Consider the following 19966-nt stretch of genomic DNA (forward strand, 5'->3'; position numbering starts at 1 on the left):
AGTGATCTTTATTCCTTTTTGGGTAAAGAATGCAAATGAAGCAGTTTTGAAATCACGGTTCCATTGCTGAGTGCCGCCAAACCTTTCCAAATGTTGCTTGACAAGGGAAGCCTTGCTAATATCCTTTTGAGTACCTGCTTCCTTGGACCAAAGGAAACAAAAGGCTTTGTTGTCATTTTCATGACCTCTTATGAACCACCAAACAAACCCAAGTCCTTGCTCTCATTTCAAAAAACATTCCAGCCTGCACATACACAAAGCAGTTCTGATGAGACCAAACCAAACACTGCTAATGTTGACATTCCAAAGTGAAGCCAAACCCAAGTTAAGTAAATATGCAAGTGAAACTAAGTTCTTGGTTTATATTATTAACTAATTCTAAAATATAGGCAAGTTGCTATTTCACCAGCTCCATAGTGCTTTGGTTTAACCGTGGGCTGCTGAGCTTATATTACTATGTAATAGAATTTAATTGTTATGTTGCTTCATAAAAGGAAAATATTTTCATTTATGTGAGGTGTATAGGCAGGTACTGGAATCTATTGTAGTGCCTCTGCTTCAGGGAAGGATCAGAAGGAAGATGAGAGAGAAATGCTACAATACAGCTAGCAGCAAATTTAATTTTGATGAATGGAATGAACTCAAAGGCTTTGATGTTGCTCTGCTTGGAGTTTTGTTTTGTAATAGTCGCTTAGGATGCTGTTGCTGTTCTGCTTTCTGCCATTACTCAAGACTGGAATTTTTATTTTTAAATTGGGGAATGTGCAAAAGAAAGCAGGGTAAAAGAATGACATCGGATATGAGCAAGCAACTCAAATGAATTAGTATCCAAGAGACATTTTAACAAACTGGTGTGCTGTTGCCCATTTTACTGATAGCCCCGGCTTCTTTTTTTTTTTTTTTTTTTGTAAAAGGGAAACCAGATTCTCGGCAGCCTTTCCATTGAAGAATACAAGGCCACACTGAAAATGATAAAACAAGCCATTCTTGCCACAGACCTAGCACTATTCATAAAGTAAGTCAAAGGCAACTTTGGCTGGATAGTCATTGCTGGATGTTTGAATTTGTGTCAGCATGCTGCAAAAACTTTTGTTTTAACTTCCTTAAAGGAGAAGAGGAGAATTTTTTGAACTTCTAAGGAAGAAGCAATTTAATTGGGAAGATCCTACACAGAAAGAGCTATTTTTGTAAGTAAAAGCAGACTTATGAAGTCGTCAGCTAATATTATTAGGTACCTGATTTTCAATGCCATGTTGCTGTGAATTTCATTAAAACCAGCAGATCTGTGTGCTCTGGGCTTGTACAAACTGGCACTAGCACATAGTGGCCAGTGGTCAGTCACTGAATGACTCCCTGGGTCTGAATTACAAACTCTGCAACCTGTACAATAAACTTTGTTAAGTAGCACATGGAGCTCTGTGAACATTTCTGTTCTTCCCAGAAGAGTGTAGGGTTCTTGCCTATGTAGCATGTTCTTTTGCTGTGGATACTTTATACTTCAATATAGAATTGTTGAAACTAATAGCTAAATATTGAGGACAGGCAGCTTGTTTTGAAGCAGATTCCTTAATAGCAGGGAAGAAAAGAAAGCATTAAGATCAGAGACATATTGTAATGCACAGCTACAGAAAACCAGGCTTACATAGGCTCTCTTGGAAAGAAAAGATGCCGTATTTCAAATTCAGTGCCTTTAAAAAACAGCCTAATTTAGTCATGTTTTATATCTATTCTTACTCCAGTTCTTGGCCCTCATACTGTCAATAAAATGGCAGTCACTGCTAATGTCATAAATAAATAAATGTGATGTCTGTCCAGTAGCAAACAGAATGAAACAGTTCATTTGATGTGAATCCACCGAATAAGCTGGTCCAGCTTTGCTCATTTCTGCATGCTCATTTCACACAAAAAGTCAAAGTCTGCTGCATCACTGAGCCTTGGATACCTTTATAACTTCGCTTTAACTTAACTTGTTTCTTTGATGTTCTTTGAAATTTTATACTGTTATTAATCACTTGACTTGGTGGCTACATTTCATAGGGTTTTTTTCTGTTGTTTTTTATTTTTTTCTACAGAGCAATGCTGATGACTGCCTGTGATTTATCAGCCATAACCAAACCATGGCCAGTTCAGCAACGGGTATATACTTTAATTTAAGATCTGCTAAATACAAATACTGCGTAACAGCTTCTGCTCCTTCCATCCAGTCCTTATTGCAAAAGCAGTGGTGGAATGCTTAGGAAGTACTCCTGCAAAGTGCTGTATGTGGACTGAAGACTTTCTCAGGTCTTTATAGCAAGATCTGTGCATTTAGCTATGTCACCATGTTAGCAGTAACCTAAAGGTGAATCAGGAACCTGTTCTTTCCAACATTTCTGTGTTACTAGAAGGCAGTAGTCAACTGATACAACACCTTAGTATCAGTTGACCTTTTTCTCTGTTGATCATTGCAGCTGATATCAGTGATAAGATGCCTATGTGCCATTTTACTCTGTTTTGTCAGAGTAAATATCAGCACGCCAGGTGTTTCGTTTGTGTACAGATGTGTGCATGAAGAACCCTAAAAGCTAGTTGTTAAGCTGGAGAGTTTCATTATGGGGGGTCCCAATTCAATATATCCTAAGGAAAGACAGGAAATAATAGCTTTTGGCTGTAGGTAGCTAGTGAACTTTTAGGGCTCTCCATGTGTGAAATCTCTTACAGATTGCTGAGCTTATAGCTACTGAATTCTTTGACCAAGGAGATAAAGAGCGGAAGGAACTCAACATAGAACCAACAGTAAGTGACAAGTCATGAATAATCACCTCTTTCAAAATGGCCTCTACAAATGGCACTTCACATCATTACTTTCAAAAGCAACAATTTCTCCCACTGACCAGAATACAGGGCCAGCTCTTTCCTAGTAGTCACTTTTCTTCTGTGGCTCTCAAACACCAATCATGTGGTGTTATCTCTGAGCCAGAAGAACAGACTGCATTATTTCTTCTAAATCAGTATTGTCTAGGAAATACATTCCTAAATTGGTACCTGTTTGCAAGCTATGGAAACCCAGTAAGCGTGTCTATTTGTCTAGCTATTTGGGCTCTGTCATTCCAAAGACAATCTCCTAAGGCAAGTCATTCAGTCAAATTACTTCCATTGTAACAGAAGTACGGATACCCTGCTGTGATGAGCTTGCTGTGCGTGTTAAGGTGCCACTTTTTAATTGCAGCCTTTCTCTTTGGTTTTGGCTATGGTTTTATTTAACGCATTTAAACACAGAGCTTGTTTGCTTCTTATCTGCAGGATTTAATGAACAGAGAGAAGAAAAATAAAATTCCCAGCATGCAGGTTGGATTCATAGATGCTATTTGTTTGCAGCTGTATGAGGTATGATGCCTAAGCAAGAATTGCAAACATCTAAATCCAGAACTGCTCACTGTAGCAGATTTAAAATTAGAATAAAAATCACGTACAAAACTACTCCCTTAGTTAAAAAAGGTTGTTTTGTGTTTTTTTTTTCTGTTATATATCACATATGGTTCATTATTCAGTTGAAGAAATTATTACAGTAGCATTTATCATTAATGGTATATTTGTCTGATTAATGCATTTTGATATAAGAACATGTTGCCTCTTACAGCTTTCAGTGCATCACTCTTTGTCATCTTGTTCCAAAGTCTGACCTGAACTGGAACAGCACATGGCTGACAGTGTCTGGGATTTTCACATAGGTTCAGAATATGCCAGCTTGTGTCCTAACCCAACAGATAAGTGACAGTGACTTACCTACAGGGCAGAGAGCACTAAAGAAGATGGGGAGCCTTATGGGGAAGAAGTGGCAAAACCAGTAATAGCACTGGTAAATTCAAGGAAGTGGCTATGGTTTGAGTTGATCCAGTGTTTTGGTTTTTTTTGACTGGTGTACAGGTAGGGAATACTACCTGCTTACACAGATTTTTGTTTTCTTTAGTGAGTAATAAATGGTAAAACAACTTCAGTGTTACTTTGAAAATGAAAAAGCAAACACTTCACTCACCCAATATTCAAATGCTATAAAAACAAACAAGGGTTGCAATGACAGCTTTTTCAGAGTTTTCTTCACTTTCCTCCAGTCAGTAGGAATGTGACACACAGCACAAACATAAATGAGTTTCCAATACAGCACTGCGAGTATGTGACTGACCATGTTATTCAGAGTAGGTCAGGTCCCTATGAACTGAAGTTTTGTGGCTTGTGTTAGCTAGGTAATCAGTACAGTTAAACTGAACGATCTACAAGTATTTATTTTAAGTGAAAAAATAAAAGCAATGTGTTTCATTCTTTCCATTTTCTTAATTGAAAAATACCATTTAGCACTTCTAAATGCTGCTTAGATATATACAGATAAATAAAATAGGAAAACTACAGAGATGTCAGCCCTATTCTTATAGTGTAAATGAACAATAACTCAATTAGGTCTACTGGAACTAATGCAGCAGCCTATAAAACCAGAAGGATCTATGGAGATTTATACAAGCTGGGAACTCAGTAGGGTCTGTATATAAAGTAACAGGAGAACTAGACATTGCTACCTCAAGTTATTTCAGCAAGACCTGAATTGCATGTGAGATTCTGACTGATGTTACATTTTGTATAGTGACCAGCAGAGGGGCCAGGTTTCTTCTCTGTGTACTTTGCCGTTGGTCATAGTAACTACAGAATCAGTGGGCTCAAACACTCTTTCCATACCTCAGTCTAATCTGCACTACTGCCAGGTAATTTTGTTCATGTTTGATATGCAGCAGGAAGTCTTCCTTGAAGTTTAAAATACATGTTAGTTTTCAATTAAATATATACCTCATATTTAATTCATTCTGGTCTCTCATGGTAATCTTTAAGAACACTTACTTTGTTGTTAAATTTAATACATTTTACATATTCTTGATTTATTTCAGGCCCTAACGCATTTGTCAGAGGCCTGCTACCCTTTACTGGATGGCTGTAGAAAAAATAGGCAGAAATGGCAATCCTTAGCTGAACAACAAGAGAAGAATCTGATCAATGGAGAAAGCAATCAAGCCAAACGGAACTGAGATGCTGATTTAACAACCACGAGTTTGAGTTCACATAGAAAACATAGTAATAGGGGAGTTCTGCATTTTGCTAAACACTGTATGAATCTGGCTTATGTTTTTCCACTGCTGTGTTATTTTTTCCACATTTCAAGATATAGCATGACCATGTATGTGCCAAGGTTATATAAAGAATGTGTTTCTTTTATTACATCTGACGGAGATGGAAAAATGTCTGCAAGGGTATTTTTTGCTACCTTATTCTGTGAGAATGTACAAATGCAGTTACTTGACTGTCCCCAGGAGCCTATTACTTTACAGATGTATATAGTTGTTTAGTGATCATGTTGTGGCCAGTATCTTAAAGACTGCTGCATTTCACATATTTTTTCCTCTTCTAGTCTTGTTGCATTACATTTTAAAAGTAATGAGCAGTCTTGCCTTTTCTCTTCCCAGAGGTTCAGAGGAAGGACTGGGACTACCTCTAGGGAGCCTAATCCAGTATATACTATACTCACCTCTTTCAGGAGACGAAAGTGGGCTTTAGAGTGAAAAAAGTCCCAGAATCTGTGCACCCAGTAGGTTTTATTCAGACTAGAGAAATATCTTAGGAAATGTCTTGCATTTAGAGAAATATAAAAAACCAAACCCAAACCTGTGAATTACTAAGCAATGGGGGGCTTAGGAATTTTGTGGTAGGAGTGTCATAAATATCCATGAATAATGAAAATTACTTGAAGGTCAATGAAATGTCACAAGATAACTGACAGCTGTCATAGAAAGCTGCAAGAAGCACACAGAGAAATGGAAACTAAACAAGGTCATTTTTATATGCTGGTTTTAACTTCCTTTGGAAGTTGAATTTAACATCATCTTAACAGACTGAATCATAGGCAGGAATAATAGAAGAGAATATAACTGCAAGAGCAAAGATGAAAGAGATAAATCAGAATGATGCAGAAATGGTGACACTTCTGGTGACTATCAATGACTAATTCTTGAGGCCAGTGCTTTATGAAATGGCTATGACCACTCTAAGTTTTATGTTAACATATTTTAAAAATCATTTTTATCATTAGTTAATGTTAACAATGATTAGTCACAATACCTTAAAGTAATAGGATAAAAAGAATACTGAAAGCATAAACCAGCCAAGAATGTTACAGGGATTTGCCATTTTTATTTGAGCCACTAATGTTCCGAAAGGTAGGAAATCTATTGACTTGCATTAGTGGAAAAGGTAACATTGGTATTTTATTTAAATGAAGATGACTAATAAATTGAGAGACAATTCAAGATAATATACACATTAGACCAACCCCAAGGTACAAAGTATTCTGATAGTCTGCAGCATTTCTGCCAACCTAAGTTTTTTGTCACTGATTAAATCCTATGTCAAACTTCCTTAATGACTACCAATATTGTAATTACTATTATATTATGCAATATTATTGCAACTGAATTTGAAAAAAAAATTCTACAGAATATTTCTCATTATTTTTCAGATTTAAAAAAAAAAAAAGGTATTAAACAGTAATAGACTTCCAGGGCTACTGTTATGCAGTGCTCCATATGTGTGTTTATATGCACACACAGTACAATGTATGTATGTAGTATGTCACAGCTTTTGAGAAACATGACAGCAGCCTGCCCTCCCAACACACTCTCCAGAAAGAAGTTTTTTGGTTCTTCTTGATAAACAGGAAACTTTGTTTCAGGATTTGCATAGTCCTTGTATATTCTTTTCCTTGAATGCTTGAGATACTGAAATGTAATTACATCCTGAAATGTAATTATTATGGTAACTGATGAGATACATATTTAATATAAATATGACTAAGTGTATGTATATAAATGTGCATTCTAGCTAGTACAGTTGAGACTAGTAATTCATAGTGACAGCATGGCAAATCAGCTACAGTGATACTACAGTATAGTGACATGTCATTTCCATTAAGATCCCAGCATTTCTTTGCTATATTGTGTGTTCAGCAAACCTTTAGTATAATGTAAATTTATAGCTATTACAAAGGAGTGCTGGGCTCATACCTGTGACTTGAAAAAAAAGGACATGATATTGCATTTTTTCAAAGGTTCACATAAAATTAACAGGTCTACATTATGTGCATATATCTAATTACATATCTGTACACATTTATCCCACAGAATCTCTTCCGCTACAAAGACTGGAACATACATAGAAATGTGGTTCCTAGTAAATGAACCATTTAAATTTCATAAGACCTGTATATATTTTTACAAAACCAAACCCTTTAAACTGTTGTTTTGAGAACCTTAAAAGCATAGGCTGCTGTACTTAACAAAATTTCAGTGATCATATTCTTCATCTAGCGTCTTACTCTGCCTGAAGGCAGAGTATGCTGGTTTCGTGTTAGCTTTGTGTGAACTGCTTTCAGAAACCAATCAGTCCTTTCATAATGTAGGTAAGTGACAAGAAAAAAAAAAAAGAAAAGCCAGGTTGTTTTCTGCCTGGAATTAATTGCCTTCAGAATTCAACATTTTCAAATGTAGCTCATGGATTACAGCCATACAGCTGCCATTAATTTCATTATGAGTTTTAATTTTTTTTTGTCAGGCCTCAAACATATTCTCCCCAACTTACATTGTCGACCTAAAGTAATCAGTGTGGATCATACAAGAAACAAGCTGCAATGGAGTTTATCAGTTTGTCAGTTCAGTTTTAAGTCCATTAGAGCCACTGTGATATTTAAGTCTTCGGGTACAGGATTTGTTCCATTAATTTGTAATACTTGTCTCAATGAAGACTTCTAAGTCAGTAGCCTATTTGTTCTCAGATGTGGACATATTTTCTTTAAAAGTCACTCCACAGCACAGTTTAATGCTTAAAGTACACTTTGCTCTGTGCTTTGTTTCCCCTTTTGAAAAAATTACTTGTCATATGTATTAACATACACAAAATAACCCTACCTCTTCTAAATAAAATTAACAGCGAGTCTCTTAAGCTGTTGTAGTACCTCTTTTCCAGCAATCCAATCCAATATTGGCTGTAGAACGTCTAGGTTTTGTATTATCTCACACAATAAAAGAATGGAGGGGTAACATAACATAATGTTGATTTTGGAGTTGGTATTGATTTTTCATTGTAGCACTTTAAAGTTAAGAGCAGATTACTCCCCTATCTTCACAGAATACAAGTGGGCTAGTGATAAAAGTGAATGCTCTTTCATTGATGACCAGCTGATCTCTCTTTAGAAGAGAGGACTGAAGCCTCATTTTATGCATCACCCTCCAGCAACTGTGTGCATGTGGAGATAAACTTCTGAACTCCAGTTCAATGCACTTTAGCTGGCAATGGCACAGACTAAATCAGAACACTGTCTGACTTCTACATAAGATTTCTCAAAATTAGTAGGTAACTGAATTTCCAAACCATTATGCAGAAGGATTACGAAGAGTCATCCCTAGCCCCTTAAAATTAGGAGATTTTGCTTAAGTCATCTGATTGGTGCCCCAGGGACATCTCACACTAGACCATGGCGCCCATGGCTCTGTCCAACCTGGCCTTGAACACTGCCACGGATGGAGCATTCACAACTTCTTTGGGCAACCCGTGCCAGTACCTCACCACCCTCACAGTAGAGAACTTCTTCCTTGTATCTAACCTGAACTTCCCCTGTTTCAGTTTCCCCCTTGCCCTACTGCTTCCCCATTCCCCCTTGCCCTACTGCTACAGTCCCTGATGAAGACTGCCTCTCTGGCATCTTTGTAGGCCCCCTTGAGATACTGGAAGGCTGCTGTGGAGATAAGCATGAACATTGGAGCTTGAGTAACAAAATCAGTTTGGCCAGAGTATGACAAATGACGAGGACTGGATTTTTTGGTTTGGATTTTCACAGAACAAGAAACATTACAGGATCTGGCCTGGTAATCAGTGACACCTGCTAAATGCAGCAAATTGTGACAGCAAGATATCTGATCTTTATAATTCCTAGATGAATCGACATTTCATAGGAAAGTTTATTTTCCACATTTTGACAATGCTATATAATATTTTCGCTATAATATTTTGCTATAATATAATAAATAATATTTCCACTAACTTTCACAGCATGAGCTTGTCATGCCACCTAAGGCATGCTCAAATGCCCATTTGAAGTCAATTAGATGATTCCTATTTAGGTCTGTGGGAGTTTGACTGAGCTGTATACAAAGCGATGGAATGAGTCAAATCCGCCTTTTTTTTACCTATAAAGAGGGACCAAACTCTTACCCTTGGTAACATCTGCCTCACCTGTTCTTTGCTGTATTCAGCTATTCCTGCTGAGGCCTGAGGTACCTTACAGATGTAACTGAAGTTAGAATTTGAGCCCTCTATTTATTCACATGGCAGACATCTGCGTATGTCTCAAAGTATGTAGTGTGAAATGCACTGTAAATAGTTTTAATATATATTTCTATTATAGTTTAATAAAAATCTAAATCACAGTCCCTAGCCACTGAGTTTGTCTATTTGTATGCTTTTACTTTTTAAAAATATTTGAACAAATACATTGTTTCCGGGCACAGTATTTTTTGTACTAGGTTAAGGGGATTACTCTGCATATTATGCTTTGCCTTTAAGCAGTATTAAAGTCTTCTGAATGTTACAAGGTCTTGCTTGCTTCTGTCCTATGACTGCTTAGTAAAACTAATTACATAAGAGAATCATTAGTACTTACTGTACAGCTGAAAGAATATAGTCAGGTTATTCTCTAAGGTCAAACTGCTGCTTATTACTTATTTCCTCATTCTTGTCTTTGTACTGTTTTCATGCTTTTTAAAATAAAAAGGACAATGTCAAATTTTACTGTTTGTTAAGTAATAGTATTGAGGCTGTATTTTCAACAAAACATTGCTTCCTGATTCAAATAATTGCTTGTGTAAATGTGTATTTTACAATAACTTCTGTCAGTCCTAGAAATCCAGAAGAGAAAAACTTTACTATTAATATCAAGATACTTATAGCCTAAGTACTACTTAAGTAAGTGAGCCAGTGGTACAGTACTTCTCATTTAAAAACATCAAAAAATAATTCACTGCTTCTAACCACCAGAGAGCACTGCAACTACACTTACTAGCTGTCAGAAACCAGTTTATTTATTGGATAAGTAGAACTAGCAAATACAACTGTTACACAGATCCATCCTCTTACCCCAAGTATCAAGTATCCCTGGAGTAGCACATCAGAGAGATGGAAATAGTCAACCCCATGCCTTTAAGCAAAAGTGTGACAAAACTATTTTTGACAACAAAAGCCTCATCCTTTGTGAGCTGCTGATCCTAGAAGTAATTCTAGACCAATGGATTTCCAGGCAATTTCTTTTCTTTGTCTATTAGGTTCTCCACACCAACACTTCTGGCTTTTTTAGCTGTAGGCAAAACCAGAAAGTATGTACATCCCTGACAAACAACAGCTTCATTCAAAAAGTTATGAAGGGCAGATTTAGTTCGGCACAAAACACAAGCACTGCTTGCTTGAACCAACTGCAGTTTATGAGTGCAATTGAACAACTGTCTGCGTATATCTACATTGATCAGGTAATCGTTTGCTGTTGGGACTACAATCTTTCCAGCCCACTCACCAACCTAGTCATGCTCCTACTTAGTCTTGCTGAATGTTTGAATTAATTTCTGAGAAATGGTGCAGTTTTCAACGGGAGTACTAGTACCTTTCTTACGCAACCCAGAAAAGAATATAACCTTAAAAGAGGGCATTGTTATTGAAAAGGTGAAAAAGAGTATTATACTTGGTCCTTCACATCCTGCACAACTATGATACCTTTTTAACAAATGGAAAAGACAATAACTCATTCCTCCAGCCATATTTTTAGTAACAGTGGTGACAGCTACTGCTGACATACATTTCACATTCCTGTGAAATCTCACCCTTTAAGATTCTCCAGAAATAATTCAAAAGTGTGAGTTGTTACAGTAGTTAGCTTTAGGATCTAAAGTTATGGAATCTGACAGCCATTGAGATTTTGAGCCCTTCAGTGGAGAGTGGCATTTCTTAGCCATATGCAGAACTTTAGAATTCCAATTTAAGTTGAAACGTACCATGTTATAAACATAGTAAATTTTCACTTCGATATTTACAATCCATAATTTCTTGAAATGCCTGGTGGCATGTTTTCCCCCCCATTATTTCAAAGCTTTTATTTTATTTAAGACAAATTTATTTTCACACTTCCTGAAAGACTGAACTGTTCTCTAAATAGCTGCATTATTTTCTGTTCTGAATCTGTACTATCAAGTAAAGATAAAATCCTCTTTCCTGCTGAAATATGAGGATGATCAGTTTAAGCGATATCCTGCTACTGCCCACCCAGTGGTGCATAATCACTGATAAATACATTTACACTTTAATGATGTTTATCATCAAAGATCTTTAACAAAAACTAGTATTAAAATCCATGGTTAAATCATATCACTAATTTACACATGATGCATTCATATATAGGCATTAGTTCACAAAACTTTTGTAGTAGTTAACCAAATCACTGGCACATTATGATATATATGGCTTTTTAAAGGCAGGGAAATTTATTTTACAGGTAAGTAGAGGGATCAAATTGATCAAGGGCACATACAAAGTCTCTTTCTCAGCTGGAAATAGAGACAAGATCTGGGTGTCCATTCTGCTTTTATATGAGATATTAAACGAATGTTTTGTTTTGAAGACGTATTTTCCTTTTGGATATATAAATATTTAAATATCTAAGCCATATAGGGTGCTCTCTTTCTATGATGCTGAGCTCAAAATAACTCTGAAGCTTACTATTTTACACGTGAGATAAGATTCAAGTCAGTAATCCAGATAATCACAATAATATTTGGTGGAGTTTGGAGCTATATGATAATCAAGAGCAAAAGTGTATAATTAGCAAATAGCTGTGGTGAAATGAACTACAGGTCCAGTTCAAATTTTGGAGAAACCGAAAAGACTGATGAAGACTTTACTTACTGTACATCATTAGTTCATTGGACTATAACTCAGTCCTACACTTTGATCACATTCCATATTCTGAACTAAAAGAAACTACTTCCCTAAATGTGCCTGCTATTATTTGCCTAGAAAATATACATTTTAATACCTTAGATAAACCTGACACAAAGCACACAGGTCAACCAACATACCAGTCTCTATGTGACAAGCGACAAATGGCACTAATACTTAGAGATCAATATAACTTTTACTGGGAAAGCACGCTTGTCTTTATTGGCAGTTCTCCACTGTCACCCTATTTTCATTAAAACTAGGTTAGCTTCTACTATTCCAAGTAATCCTAGGATTCACTTTAGCACACAGTAATGGATGAGGTAAATACCAGAGTTGTAACTGCTTAAAAAAAAAAAACCTGTATTTTGCTTCTAGATATTCTAACCTGGCGTTTACTAGCTCATGCACTTCAGTTCTGTTCAATAATCAACTCTCAAAAACATGCAGCACTTTATGGATCAGAGCCATTACACAGGAGTGTATACTGACAATTAAGTTTTAAGATTCACAGCCCACTACTAACTAATCAGAGAAATGGATGTATACTCACATTTCTAAATAATCTTCAAATGTTGAATCTTCATGTTGAGCACACTGCATTATCAACAGCATCTAGGAGATTCTCCTTGATTGAAAATGAAACCATAAACTTGGCAAACAGGCAGCTGGGGTAGGACAAAATCTAGCTCAAGTATGATCTAATCCTGCAGCAACACAACATCCAATTAAAATACCTACTTTGAAATTATTCACCCAAGAGATGGCTTTAGTTCCATTGACCTCCTTGCTGCTAGGCCACCCATCGTTATGCTAAAGTTGGCTTTACTGGCCAACTACTTTTTAAACAGAATTACCTATTTACCATATCAAGTATTGTGGTTTAAATGCTTAGTAAAACTTCACAATAAGGGATCCTGAGAACTTGAATGATTTAAGTGCCCAACCATTTTCACAATCCATCCCAAGACATACAGAAGAATCATGCAGTAAAACACATGCATATAGACAAATCACTTCACAGCTACCAGACAGAAAACAGTTAATCTGCATGATTTTGACAGGGATTCATCTCTTTTTAATATACAATATTATATATAATAATATTTACATAAGCATATTATGTTTATGCTGGCACCAGGCCTTAACCACTCCATGGTAAAGCTGAGTTTTGGCCGAGATCTACTGTCCTGGTTAATTTTAGGCAGAACAACTTGAAGACAAATCACAAAATAAATGGGATAGATGAATGTAACACACTACAAAAGCATTTTTGTCACCCTGATCTTTGGACCCTCATTGTCCATTACCATCATGATACAGGTTGGCATGATTACCACAGACTGGCATGATCAGATTGGCATGACCATATAAGTTAATTATTTATTTCTATCCACCTCATTTAAAGATCAAACTTCAAAGTTAAAAAGTTTGTCTGTTTTCAGTGTTCTGAAGCTTACACGATAAAGAAAGCCACAAAGCCAAGAATACACACCCTTAGCTTTTATGACTTACATGCAACCAGAAACACTAAACCCCAGGTTTTTCAATGCACCATCTAAGCCAAAACTGTAGTCTTGAAAACCACACAAGGATGACATAGAAGAAGGAAAAAGATTGTGGAATATTCCAACATTAAACAAAAAATACTGTAAATACAATATAAATTATAATTTTAGAAGGAAACCCAGCTTTTAAAGGAACTCGAAAGAATTCTGATTAAACTGTGTATCATATGATTTTGGTAAGACAACTGAACTCAAATGTTAGTGTGCTAATAGTCCTAAGTAACTCATGTAAATTGTGAGAGATTAAAAAGATGGCTGCTTGTTCTAGCACTGACATTCCAACAGACCTGTCAGTGCTACACCAACATACAGACACCATGAAGCTCATAAATATTGATCACCTGTGGAGATTCCTACTTAACTGACAGATCTGTGGGGCTGATCTGAACAGGATCCTAAGGATTCATGCCCAATGAAAAGATATGTTACAGAAAGGAAAAATGGGAGAGAAATGGAGCAACAAGTTTTGACATGAAATTCAGGACCCAGCTACTTGCTGCTCACGTGATAAAACTGTTTGAAGTAAAAAAGTTTGGTAAGCCTGACTTCTGAGGAAGATTAGAATCACAAGGGGGGAAAGGCAAGTTGTGAGATAACTGACTAGAAAAAAAAAATACATCTAAGAGATCTTCCTCTTAGTTGAGGACTTGCTCCGGAAGACCCTCCCCGTATTTTAAGGTTCAGAAAAACTGCTGACATAAGTTTGATGCAGAAATTCATTCTTAACCTGCAGAATGTCACTACTCTGAGTTACTTTCTCAAAGGTTAAGAAGACAGACTGGATTCAAATGAGGAAAGCAATCACTAACATTAGTTTTGTTTAAATATAGAAACACTACTTCAGATAACTTAGCATTTCTTAAATGAAATGAATTGGCAGGTTCTTGGAGAGAATGCAGAACCCACTGGAAAAGTAGACAAGCTTTCTTGAAATGCTCAAAATAAAGGTAATTTCCTATTTGTTAGACTTTATATATACCTAAAATAATGTGAATTTCAATTTTCTACTGGATACAAGAGAAGTGGTTCAAAAGTTGCACTGCACTACACTGACTTACTGTCAGAAAGAGCCCTTCTGCAAAGATTGTAAAGAGAGTTAATAACTTTATTACTCAACAATAAATTGGATAAACTATAACCAGACATTGGCTATTTTTGTTTATGTATATATACCAAATAAATAATATAAATTGACAATGATAACTACAAGGGTCAAGAAACACCCCAGTGCAATAAAAAGAGGTAATCTGACTCTAACAGAAACTCATTTCGCCCATTTTCTGAGCTGCCTGAAAGGTACGATAGGCATCTGTGATTAGTAGAGCACTGGGCATGGGCTCTGACACTTTTTGAGACACTGAGTTTGGATTTATCACCACGCTAACACAACTATGCATTTTAGAGTTAGCTAATTTTTACCCAGTTCCAGGGGCTAGCATGCATATATTTCCCTAAGTCAAATATCTTGAAATGCCTTGCCTATACCAGACAAGGCTTCAGTTCACAGTGAGATGCAGTATTTCAATTTTGTCCTTCACGAAAAAAAGTTAGTTCTGGAATTCTAATATTTATATAGAGCCAGTATTTTTCTCTAGTAAAACTATGCCTTCTTCTTTGCAAATTTTATAACTGTCATGTAAGTCAAGGCGATAAAAAACACATGAAACTGTGTGAAGAAACTGTAAAAAAACATGTAAAAAAGCATGTAAAAACTACATAATAAGGCCTAACTGGTGTTCTTAAATAGATATTGTGAGATTCTTCCCTCACCACCACTAACAGTAAACCACCTGAACACCTTCCATCTGGTAGGCTTCTTTACCTTGCAAGAAGAGGTAGAAAGCACAGGAAAAGTGGCAGGTGCTGCTTCTTCCTAGCACTGAACTAAAAAAGGCACTTCTAAGATGGAAGACCACAGGTTTGAGGAAGTCAAACAACAGCAGCTGGAACACTCATCAAAGGAGTTCCCTTGACAGATCGAAGATAACCTCTGCAAACTACTGCTGCGAGAGTCTTCTTGAACTGGAAAAGCTGTAGTTGGAACATGTGTATTCACAACTACAACACACCAGCTTGCATCAAATCTCATCTTAAGACCAAAAGGTCTGGAAAAAAAAAAAAATTTAACTGTAACGCACGGTCAACTTCTAGCACCCTGTTTTGGCTTAAAGTATGGCTCCTTTCTCTACCTTACTGATAATTTTCACTATAACTCGAATATAATGAATAAAATGCACAGATTAGCAATTCTTTATTAAGATGTGCAATAAAGATGCTGTCATGATTTGAGAGCAGTAAGGGAGATGCAGCAAAGCAGTGCGGTCATGACTGGAAATTTGATTAAAGTAAGGTAATCTTCTCCTTGAAAAGAATTAGTGCATTGAGCTTTAGTCAGCCACATCATCCTGTAAACTGCTGTCAAGATAAGCTAGTACATAAATTCTCTTTGCAAAGGTATGTTATTTCAGAAGAGTCCAACTAGCAGAAACATGGCATTTAACGGTACTTGGAAAATAGAAAGAAATGAAAACTATGAAAAGTTCATGGAGGCAATGGGTAAGTCTTACTTTTCCAATGCCTTCTACAAGAATAATACCACTATCACTGAATACAAATTCAAGCTTTCTATGAACTACCTTCTGGCTAGCCTGTCCTTTTGCTGCTTGCTGCTCTGCCCTTGCATAGTGTACTGCATTTGTTTACAGAAAATCACAAGGGGGAGGGGGGAAACTGTGAAATGTTCTGATTTTAATTATATTATTTTAATCTTAAGCAACTTAACTGCAGTAGATTCACTTCAACAGAGGAAAGAATCTCTAAGTCTACATTTGAGTAAAAGGCTCAGACAATCTGAATACGCTTTCAGCAGAATTCTATAGCAGGAATATCAATTTGATAACATGAAACTACTTTTAAAATTACACAGGAAGGAAATCATTCTTCAGTTCTACAGAAATACATGAGTCGAGTAATTTTAACATCCTGATACTTTAAGTTTTTATAAACTGTGCAATATATGGATATAAACATAATCCATTCCAGTTGGATAGTTTGTATTGGTGAATACAGCCTCAATAAAAAGTGAAGAAGAATGAAAATTTGGGTTAGAATGCTGGAATAAACTCATTTCACCACATAGAAGTCACTAAAAAGAGACAAAGATGATGCTCCGTTTTTTGTGGTGGGTTTTGTTTCTTTTATTTTTTCTGATTTATGTTAATTGATTTTCCTAGGTGTTAACATGATGAAAAGAAAGTTAGGAGCTCATGATAATTTGAAGATCACTTTTCAACAAGATGGGAAAAAATTTACTCTCAAAGAATCAAGCAACTTCCGTACCATAGACATTGAATTCACACTGGGAGTCGATTTTGAGTACAGTTTGGCTGATGGGACTGAACTCGCTGTAAGATACTTCCTGTATTATTATATTTATTATATATGGCAATAACTTTATGAAGTACAGTTTCAAGATGAATAGTTTGTCTCCTAGTTTTTAATTTAAATTTTACTTTTAAAGTGTGACTGTTCAGGAATGCTCACAGCTTATATACAAAACCACAAGGTATTTATCTTGGTTTTGGCTGGGATAGAATTAATTTTCTTCCTAGTAGCTGGCTGGGTTTAAACCACAATAATAGTCTTAATGATTCAACACTGTACCATGAAACTCAGGGTTCCACAGAGGGTCCAAAAAGCAGAGCAAAATGTAGCAATTTTCCCATGAAATCCAGGCAAATGCGATTTTACTACTTGCAATACTCAAGTCCAGAAGCTAGAGGGCAGAGTCAGTATTTATATGGAATTTGTTGATACCGTTAATTAAAATAAAGAGTGCTGGGCACTAAGAACATCTTGCTTGACTACTATGCAATTAACTAGTGGATTTATTACAATTTTGTTTTTCCAGCCTTTCTCTCAATGTCCAAAAAAGCAGTATTACATTGTTTTAATCTCTCCTCACTTTTAAGCATTCCTGCAGTTTTTAAATCAAATCAGTGTCATATCTATAGTAAAACATTTGCAGGGTTGGGTTGGTTGTTTTTTTTTTTTTTCCTATTACAGGGCTCTTGGAACATGGAAGGAAACAAACTTGTAGGAACATTTACTAGAAAAGATAATGGAAAAGTACTCAAAGCAAACAGAGAAATCATAGGTGACGAACTTGTTCAGGTGAGTTAAGTGGTCACTTACATACAACTTTACAATATAATAACTGAAAAAACTTAAAAGCTTCTTTGAAAGTGGGAAATATTTTCTTCAAGCCAAATAAAATATTTTTAGGTAAAATTCTCAAATCAACTAATCTATCAAAATTTAACAACTTAAAATAAAACACACAACCTGTGACTACTGTTTTTCTACCCACGTGACCTGTATATTATCAATGCACTCTAAGGCTGTGAATAAAACCTGTATACAGAAGATATATATAAACAGACAGAGAGACAGCGAGCTAGACAGACATACAGACTATGTAGGTATGTTCTTTTTGAAGTCTCTGCCTTGAGAAGCCTTATCACATCAGCTTACTACAGAGTAATGCTATCAATGGCCAATAAGTGCCCTTTTTGAAACAAATTTGGTGTTGGGGCAGGAGACGATGCACAGAGGGCTAAGTCTGAGACAAAAGGGAAATGTTTCACAGCTCTGTAGCTGAACTGAACTGTAATGCTTTAGGATGCCCTCTGTTACAGGGACACAAGCTTCTTAAAAGGGTAAAATAAAAAAAACACAACACCAACATCATGGTTGTGAGACACGAGATACCAAAACATACAGTCCAACCCTTCAGTGCTTCTAACAAGAACAGTCACAGAGATGAAACCTGTTAAACAGTGGTACTGGGAACACAGGACTTCAACACTTCAGGTTTTTTCTTAAGTCCCCAAAAGATCTCCTGTGGTAGTCCAAATGCTTGCATAGAGAATTTATGACTACTGACAACAGGCTGCTTTTCTCATGTTCTTTCCCCAAAGTCTGCACAAGACTGGCAGGCCCCTCACGGCCACAAGTCACAATTCATTAAATCACTACTGCGCATCTCTCAATAGCATCCATGAAAGAAACTGTAATACCAGTCACTGATTTTCCTTCCTAATTTCTTAACAGACTTACATATATGAAGGAGTTGAAGCCAAGAGAATCTTCAAAAGAGCCTAAGAACTTCACCCAGACCAGCATCAGAAAAAAAAAAAAAGACCATCTTTCTATATATCCTCTGCCTTTTTTTTTTTTTAACTTTTATCCCCTCACAGCACCTCTTAAGCTGCAATTACTTATCCCTGTTGAAAACACAGGCTAGTTCTTTATGTTTATTGTTTTGCCTTGAATAAACAAAATCTAATTATAATTTGATACCAATGCTAAAATGTTGTTTACACCAAGTCCTATCTGAGTGCCATAATGTAAAAGGTCACAGAAATTATTTTCTGTAAGCAGAACTTAAATAATTTCTTGCATTGGTTCTCAAATGACAACTTAGTTTCCTTACCATACTATTTATATGGATAAATGTTTTCTCTGTGTATTAAATTTTATGTAATATGGATGGCAAAGCCCGAAAGAAACCTCAGAGCACCTAAGTCTCTGTAAGCACAAAATGGAATAAACATAAAATATGATGTGATAATACAGCTCACTTGGAGGTCTTAAATGATATCCCATTCCTCTAATCAACAGGAATAATATAAAGCATGTAGTGATGATATTCTGGTATCTCACAGAAAGTAATTTCACTGTGTTTGTTTCAAAAAATATGACCATGCTTTTAAACATGGAGATTTTCAGTTGTTGCCATTTATCAGGGGTTCATATAATTCTGTGTCAGGAAGAGAATTAGCAGGCTCTGAGCAAGTTTCTTTTAGGACATGAACAAAAATATTGAAAGGATCTTAACAAGATAAGGAATAATTTCAAACTACGTTGACTCCAAACACTAGTGTTCCTTACAGGTGACAAATAAGCACCATGTTCGGCTCATGCTGTCCAGTCTGTGTTATTTTCAACCCAGCGTCGCACCCCTTGAGTTGCACTGTTTCCTCAGGGCTGCAGTAAAAGTTCTTGAGGATCAGCGCTAGTTACATCTTCTGTGTCCCTCTAACGATGCCTCCCAATGGTCAGCTAGTCCTGTCCCCATGTCTAAAGGGCAGTCTGCCTCCTGGTCCTGAACCAATTCTGATGCATCAGCAAGCCAGACCTGTGTGCTGCCGGTACTCTTGTCCTTCAGCATACAAGCAAGCCCTGAAAGGCTGATTCATGTAAGGTTTTTTTGCCAAAAGGTCACAATACCACACGAGCCTGAGGACAGCCCCGAGGCCTAAACTAAGATTCACACGCAACCATACTTG

General features: G+C 36.4%; 2 protein-coding genes across 8 annotated transcripts in view; both read left to right on the forward strand.

Moving 5' to 3' along the window:
• Positions 1-5800, forward strand: part of PDE5A (phosphodiesterase 5A) — a 64249-nt gene extending 58449 nt beyond the window's left edge. For all 7 annotated transcript variants that reach the window (XM_057429897.1, XM_057429895.1, XM_057429896.1 and 4 more), the window contains 6 exons: positions 915-1015; positions 1110-1187; positions 2073-2136; positions 2701-2775; positions 3283-3366; positions 4914-5800. In XM_057429897.1, coding sequence (XP_057285880.1) covers positions 915-1015; positions 1110-1187; positions 2073-2136; positions 2701-2775; positions 3283-3366; positions 4914-5051 — 540 coding nt within the window. In that variant the 3' untranslated portion in view covers positions 5052-5800. The remainder of the gene's footprint in view (positions 1-914; positions 1016-1109; positions 1188-2072; positions 2137-2700; positions 2776-3282; positions 3367-4913) is intronic.
• Positions 5801-15905: 10105 nt separating this feature from the next.
• FABP2 (fatty acid binding protein 2) lies at positions 15906-18821 on the forward strand. The gene is made up of 4 exons (XM_057429921.1): positions 15906-16172; positions 16850-17022; positions 17682-17789; positions 18729-18821. The coding sequence occupies exons 1-4, from the start codon at positions 16073-16075 to the stop codon at positions 18777-18779; spliced, it is 432 nt and encodes a 143-aa protein (XP_057285904.1). The 5' UTR covers positions 15906-16072; the 3' UTR covers positions 18780-18821.
• Positions 18822-19966: the final 1145 nt, after the last annotated feature.

Source organism: Pezoporus wallicus, unplaced genomic scaffold, assembly GCF_028554395.1.
Source record: "Pezoporus wallicus isolate ANWC-B61680 ecotype Strahan unplaced genomic scaffold, APGP_CSIRO_Pwel_v1 contig_5690, whole genome shotgun sequence".
NCBI classification, from domain to species: domain Eukaryota; kingdom Metazoa; phylum Chordata; class Aves; order Psittaciformes; family Psittacidae; genus Pezoporus; species Pezoporus wallicus.